General features: G+C 46.2%; 1 protein-coding gene across 1 annotated transcript in view; it reads right to left on the bottom strand.

The window, feature by feature from the left end:
* Positions 1-11,068, bottom strand: part of LOC119400409 (uncharacterized) — a 41,807-nt gene extending 30,739 nt beyond the window's left edge. The window contains exon 1 of the mRNA XM_037667432.2: positions 10,683-11,068. Coding sequence (XP_037523360.1) covers positions 10,683-10,803 — 121 coding nt within the window. The 5' untranslated portion in view covers positions 10,804-11,068. The remainder of the gene's footprint in view (positions 1-10,682) is intronic.
* Between the last annotated feature and the right edge of the window lie 1,950 nt (positions 11,069-13,018).

Below are 13,018 nucleotides of genomic sequence, written 5' to 3'. Positions count from 1 at the left end.
TTTTGTAATAACTCAAGGGGAAGCGCTTTACTGTTTGAAGCGACTATTTTGGTTGGTAACAACTTTATATATAGTCCTGCATGAGCTTTCGCCGACCGGGCCTTATAGGCCTCCCACGTGGGGACGTCGAGGCCTTGCCTCAATTCCTTTTGCAAATATTTCATCCAATAAACAACCAGTTACTACTACTACGGGCACGTTAGACCAGGCATGGCGAAACCTTTCGCGGCCCTCAGGGAAAGGAGAAACAGAAAGAAAAAGCGGAGAAAGAAGTCGACGTAGCCTTTACAGTGCGCACTGCATGCAGGGTCGACGCCCCTCCTCCGCGACTCTAGAACCCCCTGCACGTCCGTCCAGCTGAGAAAATAAACATATGAAAGAAAGAAAGGAAGAAAGAGGAGCGAGCGAGCGAACAGATCGAAGCACGGGGGTTGCTCAGACGTTTCGGAGAGTGTGACTGTACATCGTCAAGCATTCGCAAGGCGACGCGGACGAGCCCATGTACGAGAAAAAAACGAGAAGGAGGAGGACACTTCACGACGTAAAGGAGGTCTGTGCAGAAGCACCCTGCCACGTAAGGCAAACAGATTAAACACAGAGCAGATGCCTCGCGATAAACATGGCGCTAGCACGAACTCGCCTTTCACGTGTCTTCTTTCTTTTTCTTCTTTCAGTTCTCTCCTTCTCTTTTGGTCGGATGTCAACATAAGCCACAGCGACACCCGTTAAAGCACTTTCGCTATCGCCATTCGAGAAAGGCGCACGGAGGAGCAGGGTCCACGGCCTCTCGTCCCTACGAATACAACATGGCCCCTGAGCAGAGACCTTAGGGCCAGCAGCCACGTTGATCAACTAAAAGGAACCTTATGCATTTGCATAAGATGTAGATGTAGATCCTATACTGCTGGCTCACACCCACTCAGGGAGACTGGCCAAGAATCGGGTAGCTTGGAAAAAAGTATTTAAAATATAGAAATCAGAACGATTTCTCATTTTGTACAGCAAAAAGATTTATTACAGGTTAATTTTGCGAGAATAATAATTAAAAAAAGGTGGGCGGAATTAATTCTCATCAAATAAGATATGAATAATTGTAGAAAAAAAATCTTGCTGTAGTTTACTTTTGGATATCTATGGAACTTTGCAACTGTGGTTATTGCTCTTTGACTCTTCTATGAAATCTTGCATGGCCTCGCATACTTTCCCGCTGCTGTGCCCAAGGGTAAGTGCACCGAGAGATAGTATATTTGATGTTCTCAACTCTAATCCCATGATGCGTAACGGCGTTTCTAGAGATGTCTTTCGTAATGCAGAAAACTTTTGACAGGAGATTAGAAAGTGTTCTATTGTTTCCTCCCCCTACAATAAGAAGGACTCGAAGGCGAGAGCCATCTTCTTTTTCTTCTCGCCCGATTGTATTGATCCTTACTGATTGTATTGGTGGAGTATGGCGAGCGAATGAGGAAAAAAAGCGATGCGAAGAGGGCATCGCGTTCCACTCTGTTATAAAGGCGAAGCTTAAAGGAGTACTGACACGATTTTGAAGTGCAGCAAAACGGACGTTTTTGGTTTCCTTAGCATGTAGTGTTAACGCTCTCCCCACACCGCATCCGGGAAACACGTATAAATATTCAAGTTTGATTTCAAAGTTTTCATCTCCCAGCATCTGCAAGGCAGCTTCACCGCATGGAGAGCCCTATGACGTTTCAAGTCAGTTCACTTGGTTTGCGAAATCTGGGTTCTGCATGCAGCCTAAATCACAGAAATCGCTGTCGGAGGCACTGGACGACAGTTCACTGATCATGAACCACGTTCGACTGGCAGCAAAGGACAGCAGGTGCATATTTCATGGGTTGCAGTCTGCCCGTGACGTCACGCGCAGACTTGACACGTCACTATGAAGCCGCCCTCTCGAAACCGAAACCGAAAGTGCTGGTTGAAAGAAGCGGTATTAAAAATATATGCAATGCATCCCCAGGCACCACGACACTCTTCTTAGGGGTTCTCGACACCCGTGCTTTCATTTAGAGCAACAACCCGAAAAATGTTAAAATTCATGTCAGTACTCCTTTAAAGAGGCACTGAAGAGCAAAACGATTTTTTCTCATATTGGTAAAGTACTCTTTCCCGATGCCAAAAACGCCACGCTTGCGGCGAGAAGACGCTTAGTAAGCGAGAAAACGCGTAAAAACAAAATGTGGGTGGCGACGCCGCCTTGAAGTGTCCGCACCATTCGCCGTGACGTCACATGTTTTGACGGCGCCCAGTAGGGAGTACATAGTTCCTAATCGGTAAAAATGAAGTACATTGTCCTCTGAGGGGGCCATAGACTTAACATATCAAGTTTGAGGTAATTTTGTCGAGCCAATGGCGCCAAAATACGATAAACACGCTTTCATCGTCACGCGGGAAGGTACATGTCGGCGCGAAATTTAAAACTGAAACTTTGCACTTGATTTTCTGCTCTGTTATGAAGTGGGTATCCCTTCGGGTGCGCAGCTCGAGATACGGGGTCGTGGTATCCCACCGCTGCCACCACTGTTATGAAGTAGGTTTGGGCCCTCGGTGTACAGCGTAGAAAACGGGGTCGTTGTATCCCACCGCTGCCACCACTGTTAGGAATAGGGGTTGCGTGTCGATGAAAGCCGGGAGGCTGGCGAGCCGACGATGCCGATGATCGGACTTTAGCGTATGAGCAGGACAACGAGGCAAAACGTTTACAAAACAGTAACAACGTTTATAGCAGGTATAGCAGGTTATAGCAGGTTATCGCAGTACAGAGCCTGCCAGCTCGACCTTGGTCGACTGGGGCGTCTCCATTACAACGGAGCAGCCTGGTCTTAAATAAGGTCTCCGTCCATTGTGTGATAGGGGACAAACCGGAGCCGCACGACGGTTTGAATCCCACCCCACCGATGGTGGTAGGGCATCAGTTTAGATCCCACCCCATCGATGGAGGACAAACTGGTAGGTGCAGGTGGCAGGTGTTGACCCGCTTCCACGTCCGGTCAGGTGCTCTGGCACAACAGCTCTATTAATAAACCTATGATGGCGAAATTAACGACATAGAGTTCTCGGAGCACAATTTATCGATCTAAACAGATTCATTGTTTCTTTTTATAGTGTCCCTTTAAGCGTCCTCCGAGTTTTAACAAAGGAGCTGCTGTTGGTCCGTGACGGTGAAGAGAAATGATCATCATCACGGACCGGTACGCTCTCTCTTCGACCTCTTCTTCCACATCGTCGTCGTCTTCATCTTCCGCTTCGTTCACAGAACGCGTGCGCCGACTTGTCCGGCGTCTGAGCGAGAGATTGAGCACTGAGAGAGAGAGAATTCTTGGCGAGGCGGGATTCGAGCCCGCGTACGCACGAGCCGAAGGCGAGCATCGTAACCACTCGGCTATCCATGGGGCACGCTAGCAGAGCATAGCATTGCCTTGTATAGTATAGTATAGCAAAGGGGTGGGAAAGGGAAGTAAGGGCGAGGAGGAGGGAAAGGAGGAGGGGAGAGAGTAAAGCATAGTATAGAAAGAATGAGTAAGGAAGAAGGATGGAAAGAAAGAGGACACGAGCGAGAAAGAGAAATTAATAGAAATCAACAGAGAAAACAGAAAGAAGAAGAAAGAGAAAAGTAAATAGAAACAAAGCAGGCCTCCCAGCTCCGCACTTCCTTTAGGGTTGGCACCACTATATAGTGCGAAGCTGCCTTGACTTTTTTGTTGCTTTTTTTTTAAATCTGCACGTGGCAACATTTGCTGGTGCTGCATAGTCCATAGGTATACGCCATCACAAACATAACAAGAAACAAAGAAGCACTCTGCCCTGTGTCGTCTCGGTTTCGTTACGCTTGCACTGGTATACCTACGAACTATGCAGAATAGTAAGACAACGGTAACCAACGTTAGCCATCACCATGGTGCACTAAGGTACGTATGGCCATCACTCAGCAGTCATTCAGAAACACTGACAATCATTTAGCCAAAACTTGCCAGCACAAGCCGAGCCGACGCCAGCCAGAGGTTGTAGTATGGGAATAAATGCGGTAGAATGCTGGCAGAGTGATATGAAGTACGGTACGGGCAAAGCCACCGGTCACCGCTTTTCGCAGATCGCAGGAGCTACATATACCTATTTGCATAAGGGGGGGGGGGGGGGGGCAAATGATAAGATACGTTCCCACATCTAAAAACACCGAAAGCTTTTAGCAAAACGCCGCAGTATTCTCCGAAAAAGCGCACGTCCCCCTATGGTTGATGGAAAAGCGGACAACCTCCCTGCCAAGTATAGCCTGACGCAAGAGCCGTGAGCTGGCAGCGTTGCTTTAGAGAACTGTCCACTCGAGGTACTTAAAAGCTCGAGCGATACCGCAGATAAAGAATGCTCGCTCGTGTCTCCAAGCGGGCAAGAGCACTTGTCCTGCAGCTTTTAGCTCTTTCCTTTATATCTTTCGTTCTCTAGCTGCCACGGCCGGTCCTTGGGCTTTTAATGCGTTTCGCGTAAGCTTGCGAGAGGGAACTTATCGAAGAGTCGCGCCACACGAGAGACTACTGTTCCGTCTCGAGGTGCACGCGTGCGTCCATTAGGCCCTATGCAGAAAGGAACGCGTCCCGGCAATACGCACTACTTTAGAGCGTGCCGCGTTACCCACTTAGAGGCTACTCCAGCACGGTCACGGACATAAGCGAGCGCTCTCTATATGGAGGGCAAGGTGCCATCGCAGCGCCCCCCCCCCCTTCCACCCACAGGAACAGTCCGAAAGAAAAGAAACTTCTCAATGGATGCAAAAATGAATGAAGCAATAGCCTGCTGCGCACGACGGCCTGCCTTTGGTCCCCGGCTTTCCGGGAGGGGAAGGGGTCAGTGCTTTACGCAGCACCGGCCAATCCACAAGGTAAACGCTACGTTAAAGGGGCCATGACTCGGTATCCCAACAATTTGCCGTTTTCAGCGAAAAATAGAAGTACAGAGTCTATTCTACTTATACGTACACGAAAAATGCTCTGTGCCACAATATTTCAGTTCAAAATAAGCCCTAGACGTCGCCGGCTATAAACTCCGCCCACAGCCGGCGACCGCGATTTTGGCATGGCGTGTGTGACGTCATGTGCGGCATGCATGGACTCCACGCATGCCGCACATGGAGCGCAGTTGTCACGGAGCGCAGCCGTCGTCGTCTACCAACGTTTCAGCCGCTGCAAATCGTTCACTTTCAATGCCAAGCTGGAGAAAGCTGAAAAGGCTCGTTTGCACGAGTAGCTGACCAGGGAACAAAATCGTTCGCCGGAATGCACACGCTCGCACAGCAAGGAGCTTGTTACGTCACGGCTCGCGAGTGCGCCAGTGTTGCCCGATTCAATTATAAACTAAGCGCTCGACCAAATCCGCTCAAACTTCGCCAGCTTGTTTGTGAACGCACAAGGATTCGCCCACATCAGATGCATTATGGTAAAAAATTGGGTTTGATGGCCCCTTCAAAGTTTCCCATGGGCAAGATTACGTCACTTCGCGTACGAGGAGAAATGGACAGGCGCTGCAGGAGAGGGACGCGGGAATAATCGTTATTGAAAATCTGGCGTTTATTTAACGTAACAAATAGATGCCATCAACATTGTATGAGTAGGCTTTTTCATGAATTAGCTAACATTGTATACTTATGTTCTGTGATGTATTAGCTAACATGTATTAGTATGTAAATGTGTTAGCTAACATTGTATTATACGATCGCTATTTTTATGAATGTATTCACTATATTCACTGCTTTTTCTTCAATTTTTTTGTAGCAGCCCACCCCCCATGCTATTTGGCCCTGAGGGTAAAATAAACAAATAGACATTGTTACCTATTTATGAAGACAAAAAAAGGCAGTGTGCCATCCCGTAACTCCACTACGCTGTTCACCATGAATTAGGTCTGAATGTTTGAGGGCGTGCAAAAAAAGAAAAAAAAAAGCACACAGCGTAAAAAGCAATGCACTGCAGGAAAGTCGGAATTGGGTGACTCATGTGACGTTCTCATTTGATAAAATTTTCGAGGAAAAAATAAAAAGTCAGTATGCGCAAGACGTTGGAATAAATACACGCTTTCCTGAGCAGCAGGGGAGGAGCTACACCGAGCAGTTAGTCATGCATGACGGGATTGATAAGAAATGTAGGTTTGAGTGACGCGGGACCCGGTTTCACCCAACCAGCGGATTGCAGCAGGCGAGGAGCCAATAGCGACTCGAATTTCGAGTTTATATATAATTAACGTACGAAGGAAAATTTTTTTCGCCGGGGCTCGTTTCTTTTTTAAACACAACCAAATGAACCGAACAGACAATTAGGCCAAGGAAAACACAGGGCCCGTTATTTCTTGTCTTTACCTGTAGTGTAGTAATAATAACGTCAATTGAAATGCATTAAGGTGGACGAAAAATCGTCCTTTTCGTCTATGGGTCCGAACCCACAACCTTCGAATTACGCGTCCAATGCTGTACCAGTTGAGCTATACGACGGAAGGCGCTTCCCCGTCCACATAGTTGGGTATTTCTGTATCAGTAATCAAAAACATATAAGTTAATATATGTTAATGAGAACTTACAGACAACAATCAAGCCAAGGAAAGTGTAGGGGATGTTATTTGTAGCAGTTATTTGTGATATAAATGCGAAGAAATTAAAGTGGACGAAAAGACAGCTTGCCGCCGGCAGGGACCGAACCTGCAACCTTCGAATAATGCGTCCGATTAACACTCCCCAGGTTTCAATGCACAGATATACACGATGAAGTAGACGGGAGGATGACTGCCGCCGTAGGTCAATTGGTAGAGCATCGGACGTATTATTCGAAGGTTGCAGGTTCGGCCCCTTCCGGCGGCAAGCTGTCTTTTCGCTCACTTTAATTCCTTCACATTTGTATCACAATTGCTACAAATAACATAACCTATACCTTCCTTGGCATGATTGCCTGTTAGTTCTCAATAAGCTAATATATAGTAACATATAATTGGCGGGGTTTTACGTCCCGAAACAACGATATGATTATTGGGCACGCCGTATTGATGAGAACACCGCGTTAATTTCGACCATCTGGGGCTCTTAAAAGAATGTCTACCTAAATGTAAGCACACGGGTGTCCTTTGCACTTCGCCCCCCATCAAATGATAGGCCATACCCTCGTGAGTCTATAGAAAATGTATTGCTAAGCCTGAGTACACCCCGAAAAATTAATCACAGTATGTTTTTAAAAGCTAGTTTCGGTTCCTACTGTACCCTGACGTCACGACACGGTATGAACCTTTCGTCACGTGCTCGCGCAAGATATCGCGACGTTTCTACCACCACTCCGTTCCGTGGCTCCATTGGCTACAAGCAAACGGCCATTTTGAATGTTTTTGGTGACGCACAAGCGGCCATTTTGAAAGTTTTGTTACATGATGTCATCGCAACTTGCTATGCTGGTGCGTGAAGCCATAAGAATTAGTACTGTAGCCCGACGACACGTGTCGATGCCAGTAGGTGCACCATGCGAAAACTGACTTTAAAATCAAAATAAAATTTCTTAGCAGCATTTACTTAGCTTCACACTTGCTCAAAACCGTATCTGTATACAGGAGGTTTGTAAGGCAGAGCAAACCCACCTTCGAAAACTGGTGTCAGTAGTCCTTTAGTTTTCCTTTCTTTGAAGGCACCGCCTTTTGGTCCTTTAAATTTTTTGCGGAAGCTAGGTACGGATAAAAGACAGCATGGAAAAACATGGCAGCAATCCTTTCATCACTGGCTGGAATAAATGGAATTCTCACATGCCACTTAAATAAATAAATAAATAAATAAATAAATAAATAAATAAATAAATAAATAAATAAATAAATAAATGTTTTCAGTCATAGTCTGACCGTTCAAGTAGATGCGAACGGAAAGGCAGCCACGAAGAAACATACAATGCATATTGTATATCTTTCAGTACATCTCGGAGTCTCGTTATACGTTACAGCTGCATTTTGTTTCCCGTAATTTGACATGATGGATGTCAAAGTCTAACTACTCAATTAGGTGCCATTCCTGAGAGGTGGTACCACTTGGTTCTCTTTTTATTTTTCATTTTTGTCCAACGTAGATTCAACACGCCTAGCCCTTTATTGGTCTATTCCTTTAATTGTACCTATACGCTCCATAGTTCATCATCATAAAAATTAATTTAAAATTACGTTTTACGTGCAACAGTTTTACGTGCATGACCTCCTGCACAGTAAACAAGTTTACAGCCTTAAGGGTGTAAGGGTCTATAACACACTTACACCCTAGGAAAAATGCATTTTCACACATCAAAACACCAATCGTCCGCCAATCGCCCAAACACCCCTTATCACTGAAAAACAAGAAAATTGAGTCTACCAGTCAGGGAACATCCAATTACATCGCATAGAAGGCGCACATACATACCCAACCGTGCACCGAATATAGCGTAGCAAAATACCAAGTCGACAGAGCGCTTGTGCTACACAGCCATACACCGACCATCTGGTATATATAGCCATGGTATCTTTAGCCGCCGTCCTGTACCAGATTCCTGTTCTGTATAATTAAACAATCAACCTTCAGAGAATACGCGTAAATGTATGGTGTGCTAGTAGGTGGCCTCAAAACAGACAGATGCGCTAATTCAAACCTGCCTAATATATAGAACGTTTCTTTAATTAGCGAGTTTCAATTATCAGCTGGCACTCTGGGCCACAGGTGTCTAGATAACCCATAACGCCCTTAGGTCTTAAAGGGAGTGTTAGGTAAAACATTGACTCTTACCTAAGCCATAGGCTATTTGGAGAAGCAAAACAACATTACACCCCCATTCTTGCAAATTCTTGTTAGGAAAATGGTGTTTCGCTTGCTTAAAGTCGCTTTAAGGTTGCAAAGTGGTTTACAGTGTGGGGTCGTGCACGCAAATCTAAGTACACGAGTGTATAGTATATTTTAAAAATTTTTCTCACATTTCAACGCCGTCGAAATGAGACAGCCGTGGCTGGGAGTCGAACCCTCAACGCCACCATATCCGTGACACCATCACGGCAGGTGTGTCATAGTTTCAGGTCCCTGATTATCATAATCATCATCATCATCAAAAAGCGCACCTGCTCCAACGGCACCGGGAACGGCCCGGGCGATCCGTCGTCCTATGGAAAACTTTCGCGACAAGCGCTCGATCATCATTTCGCCGGGGAGGAAATTAGCCATTTACGAATCTAGGCCGAGAGCGAGAGAGGCTGCAACCACCGGGTTCACGGCGAACAGTGCATCCAGGAAGGGACAACACACAGCGGGCGCGGACAGCTGCCGACGATCGATGCATGCATGGCAGCCCGATTTTGCATGCCTAATTTCCTCTACGCTCTCCATGAGCGCTTTCCCCCGGGGTTATCAGCTCTGCCAAGCGACGCAAGCTCGAAGGATAACGGAAGTTTCGTTTTCGGATAGCGCGTTGGCTACGCTGTTGCTATGGCGGGCCCGTTCAGACGCGGTGTCGTCTGCACTTACGAATGTCGTCTGCTACAAACGGTGTTCAAGCAACGATTACGATACCATCACTTCCAGATCACGCTTTCTCACGTTGGCTACCGGCTGCACTGTTGCTGTGGCTGGCGCGTCAAATGCGGTGTCGTCTGCACTCGCGAATGTCGTCTGCTAGAAATGATGCTTAAGCCACGATTACGACGCCACAAACTTATTCCAGATATATAGACAAGCAACACGCCCATCAAACTTTCTGAAAGTCACGTAATAAGTACGCGACCAGCGTTGTTATTCTAAAGCTTGGATCGCTACGCTGTGGCTATGGCGGGCCCGTCAGACGCGGTGTCGTCTGCTAGAAACGACGTTCAAGGCACGATTACGATTACCACCAACTTACTCCGGATGTACAGAGCCGCAATACACCCGTCAAACTTATTGAAATTCACGTAATATGTACGCGGCAAGTGCTGTTATTGCAAAGCTTGGATCGCTGAAGTCAAAATACGTTTTTTGGAAAGTAGAAACGCGTGTATTCGCTTTATGGCTCTGTCGCTGTCAGATTTAAACACATAAAAGTCGGACGTAAACATATAAAAATACCGGTGTTGAAAAGCCACCATATAACTGCGGTGAAGTACCAAAGTTACGAACAACGCCTGAAAGAAACAAATTTACGCAAATCGCATAGATATCCCTTCTAAACAGAGCAACTTTAAATTGTCAAAAGGAGGGAGTCCACACCTCCGCATATGTCGAAAAAAAAATATAGTTACTTCTGCACCATAAGGTCACGATATGTGAAAAGACTGATCGAAGGGAAAAAAAATAAAGAAAAAAACGTGGAGGATCAGCAAGCGATAAGCCGTCAAGCAGTCGATGTCCGAAACGTCACCAGAAATCTCATGACCGACACATGACGGGTGACAAATTGTTCCTTTTTAATAGCTAACTACCCTCTCCCGAATAAGCATCAAGAAAAGGATGCGTTCGTTATCTAGGGAGACTACTGGTTATCATATATAAGAACTCGAATTCCCGGAGTTTGAGAGATGAGTAGGAGGCAGAAAGTCAGCCTTATTCAGGTTTTATGGATTAAGCAGCACTCATAGTCACAGATGCTCGTGGTACTGGCGCAACAAACCTATGCGATAGGACACATAAACACACACACAAAAAAAAAAAAGAACACTAGACTTACCATCGAAGTGCCGATAGCGGGTGACGCTGTTTTGTAGTCCGAGGCAGGGCAAAATCGTGACCACCAACACCACGCAACACAACATCGCCGAGCAGCGGCCGATCGAGGCGCCGAATGCCATAGTTTTTGTTATCTCGAGGATGACGCGAAAACTTCGGCAACCACCACACAGCCAGCAACAGAAAGACACACGCGCTTCGAGTTGATCCAACGGAAGGAAGACCGCGCCGCGAAACGTTCCGCGTGGGTCTCTCGAAGTGCTCAGCGTCTTCAAACCGGTCTTATCGGTCGGTGTTCAAAGGGCGCTCGGTCCGCCTCTTTTATAAGTCCTCCCCGTGGAGGGCGAAGGCGAGAGCTTCGGAGAGGACTCCTCCTCACATAAAACCGCGGAGGATGCGAGGAGAGCGCGTTGTGCACTTCTGTGTTTTTGAAATCTTCAGCTACTCTCCCGCTTGAACTTCTCATCACCCGCACCGACCAAACAGTTTCCACTCTGCCGCCGACAATGACGATAACCGCTCCTTTTCTTTTTTTATGTTTCCCAGCAGTCCTCCCGCAAGGCTCACATTCGCGGTAGGCACTGAAAGCCCTGTTCCAGGCGTTTTTGCGAAATGTTTGGTCCGGGCAAACAACGCCCACAAAAAGTTTCGGAACCGCGCAGCGCAGATGGGTCGGTTCGCTGTAGACGCGATAACCTTAGCGCAGAAACTCGAGGGAAACGAAACTACGGAAACCGACCGGACGACAAAAGCGGCCACTACTGCGCGCGATAGCGCTGTCTTCGCTAGCGATTTCTATGCGGCACGCTTGCTTTAATTTTGCTTCGTCGACGCCAGTCGGAAGTCGATTCAAAGCGTTCCAACGACGGAAAACTTTCGAAGTCGCGAACGGTTACTAGGGAGCAACTTTCAACATTCAGAAACGTGACTTCAGCGAGCGACACCTCCGCACGAATGATAAAACCACGGCCTCCGAGATTATACGCTGCCAAACCAAGCGACGCACAATCTCAGAGGGCATGATAAAACGATCAGAACGCGAAAGGCGCTCACCAGGTGCACCTAAAGCGTTGCCATCGTTACAGACTTGATGGGGTATCCGCAAAAAAAGAAAAAAAAAAAGAAAGGCTGTCATCGTACCGCTGGATGCACACGGTCGTCTGCACAACTACTATGCACATAACGAAAGAAATAACACACATCGTATAGACTTTTTCGCGCGCATTCTAGTTGTGCAGACGGCCCTGTAACACAATGTGCCAACGATATCGTAATCTGCTGTCCCGGCGTACATACTTCCCGTTGGGCCCGGCAAGCGAGCTCACAATGTAAAGCCAATTCATTAATCGTAGCCTTGATATCAAGGCGACAAGATTTTTGGGCTCTCACGAGCCGCTGACATACATCTCGCATCTTTACGCCTCCTGTGACGAGTGTCAGGTGCTAAAGTGACCATGTGCACTGTGGCGAAGCGGCAACATTAATAAGTGCAGGGTGCGTTCAGAGGTCAAATTCAAAAATTACATTCTTCCTTAAGACAAAAAAAAAAAGATTTCATTAGACTTTCTTCCTTACTTAGCAATGAAGTCTTCTGTCAAACGCCGTATCATTAGGATTTTTAGTTGGACCACATCAGTACAAGAAATACGGTCAAATAGGCAATAAATCGCACATTTTCGCTGATTTCACAATTTTGTTCGCGAAGATTTGAAGTCTGATTAACCGCTAAACATTTTTGTATCAAAATACACTTTCCTGAAAACCCCACCAATATTTAGATTGTTTCGGGAGAGTTTGAGTTAGCTTAAGAAAAACTCAACTGTGAATATTTTCGTTGATCTTGAGGATACGTACCTGGTAGCTAAACATGAAAATTTCGTAACTGTTACATAGCACAACTAAACAGAACGTCTGTAGTAGCGCAAGCGTTGTTTTGAAGCTCAACAGACAAAAACAGATTTTATATACACATTTTTATGATAAACAGTTTAACAAAAGCAAGCAAATTATGAGGGGGTGTCACGGTCTTGAAAATTTTTTTCGAGCAAAAATGTTTTGCCACAATACTCCATTGTGTATAGGGAAAAGGTATAAATTTTATCAGCAAGATCTGCGATATGAGAGCGCCACGTTTGGGACACTTGGCATGGAATGACTCAGATTATATATATATATATATATATATATATATATATATATATATATATATATATAGTGTGTGTGTGTGTGTGTGTGTGTGTGTGTGTGTGTGTGTGTATTTGTAGGTCGCCACCCTATGAGCCCCCCTCCACTCTCCCCTCCCCCCCTCCGATGAAGGGATTTAAAGGGACAGTAAAG

Source organism: Rhipicephalus sanguineus, chromosome 7 (genome assembly GCF_013339695.2).
Source record: "Rhipicephalus sanguineus isolate Rsan-2018 chromosome 7, BIME_Rsan_1.4, whole genome shotgun sequence".
Classification (NCBI taxonomy): domain Eukaryota; kingdom Metazoa; phylum Arthropoda; class Arachnida; order Ixodida; family Ixodidae; genus Rhipicephalus; species Rhipicephalus sanguineus.
Note: the sequence above shows the minus strand (reverse complement) of the source record. Positions and strands in the feature narration are given on the sequence as shown.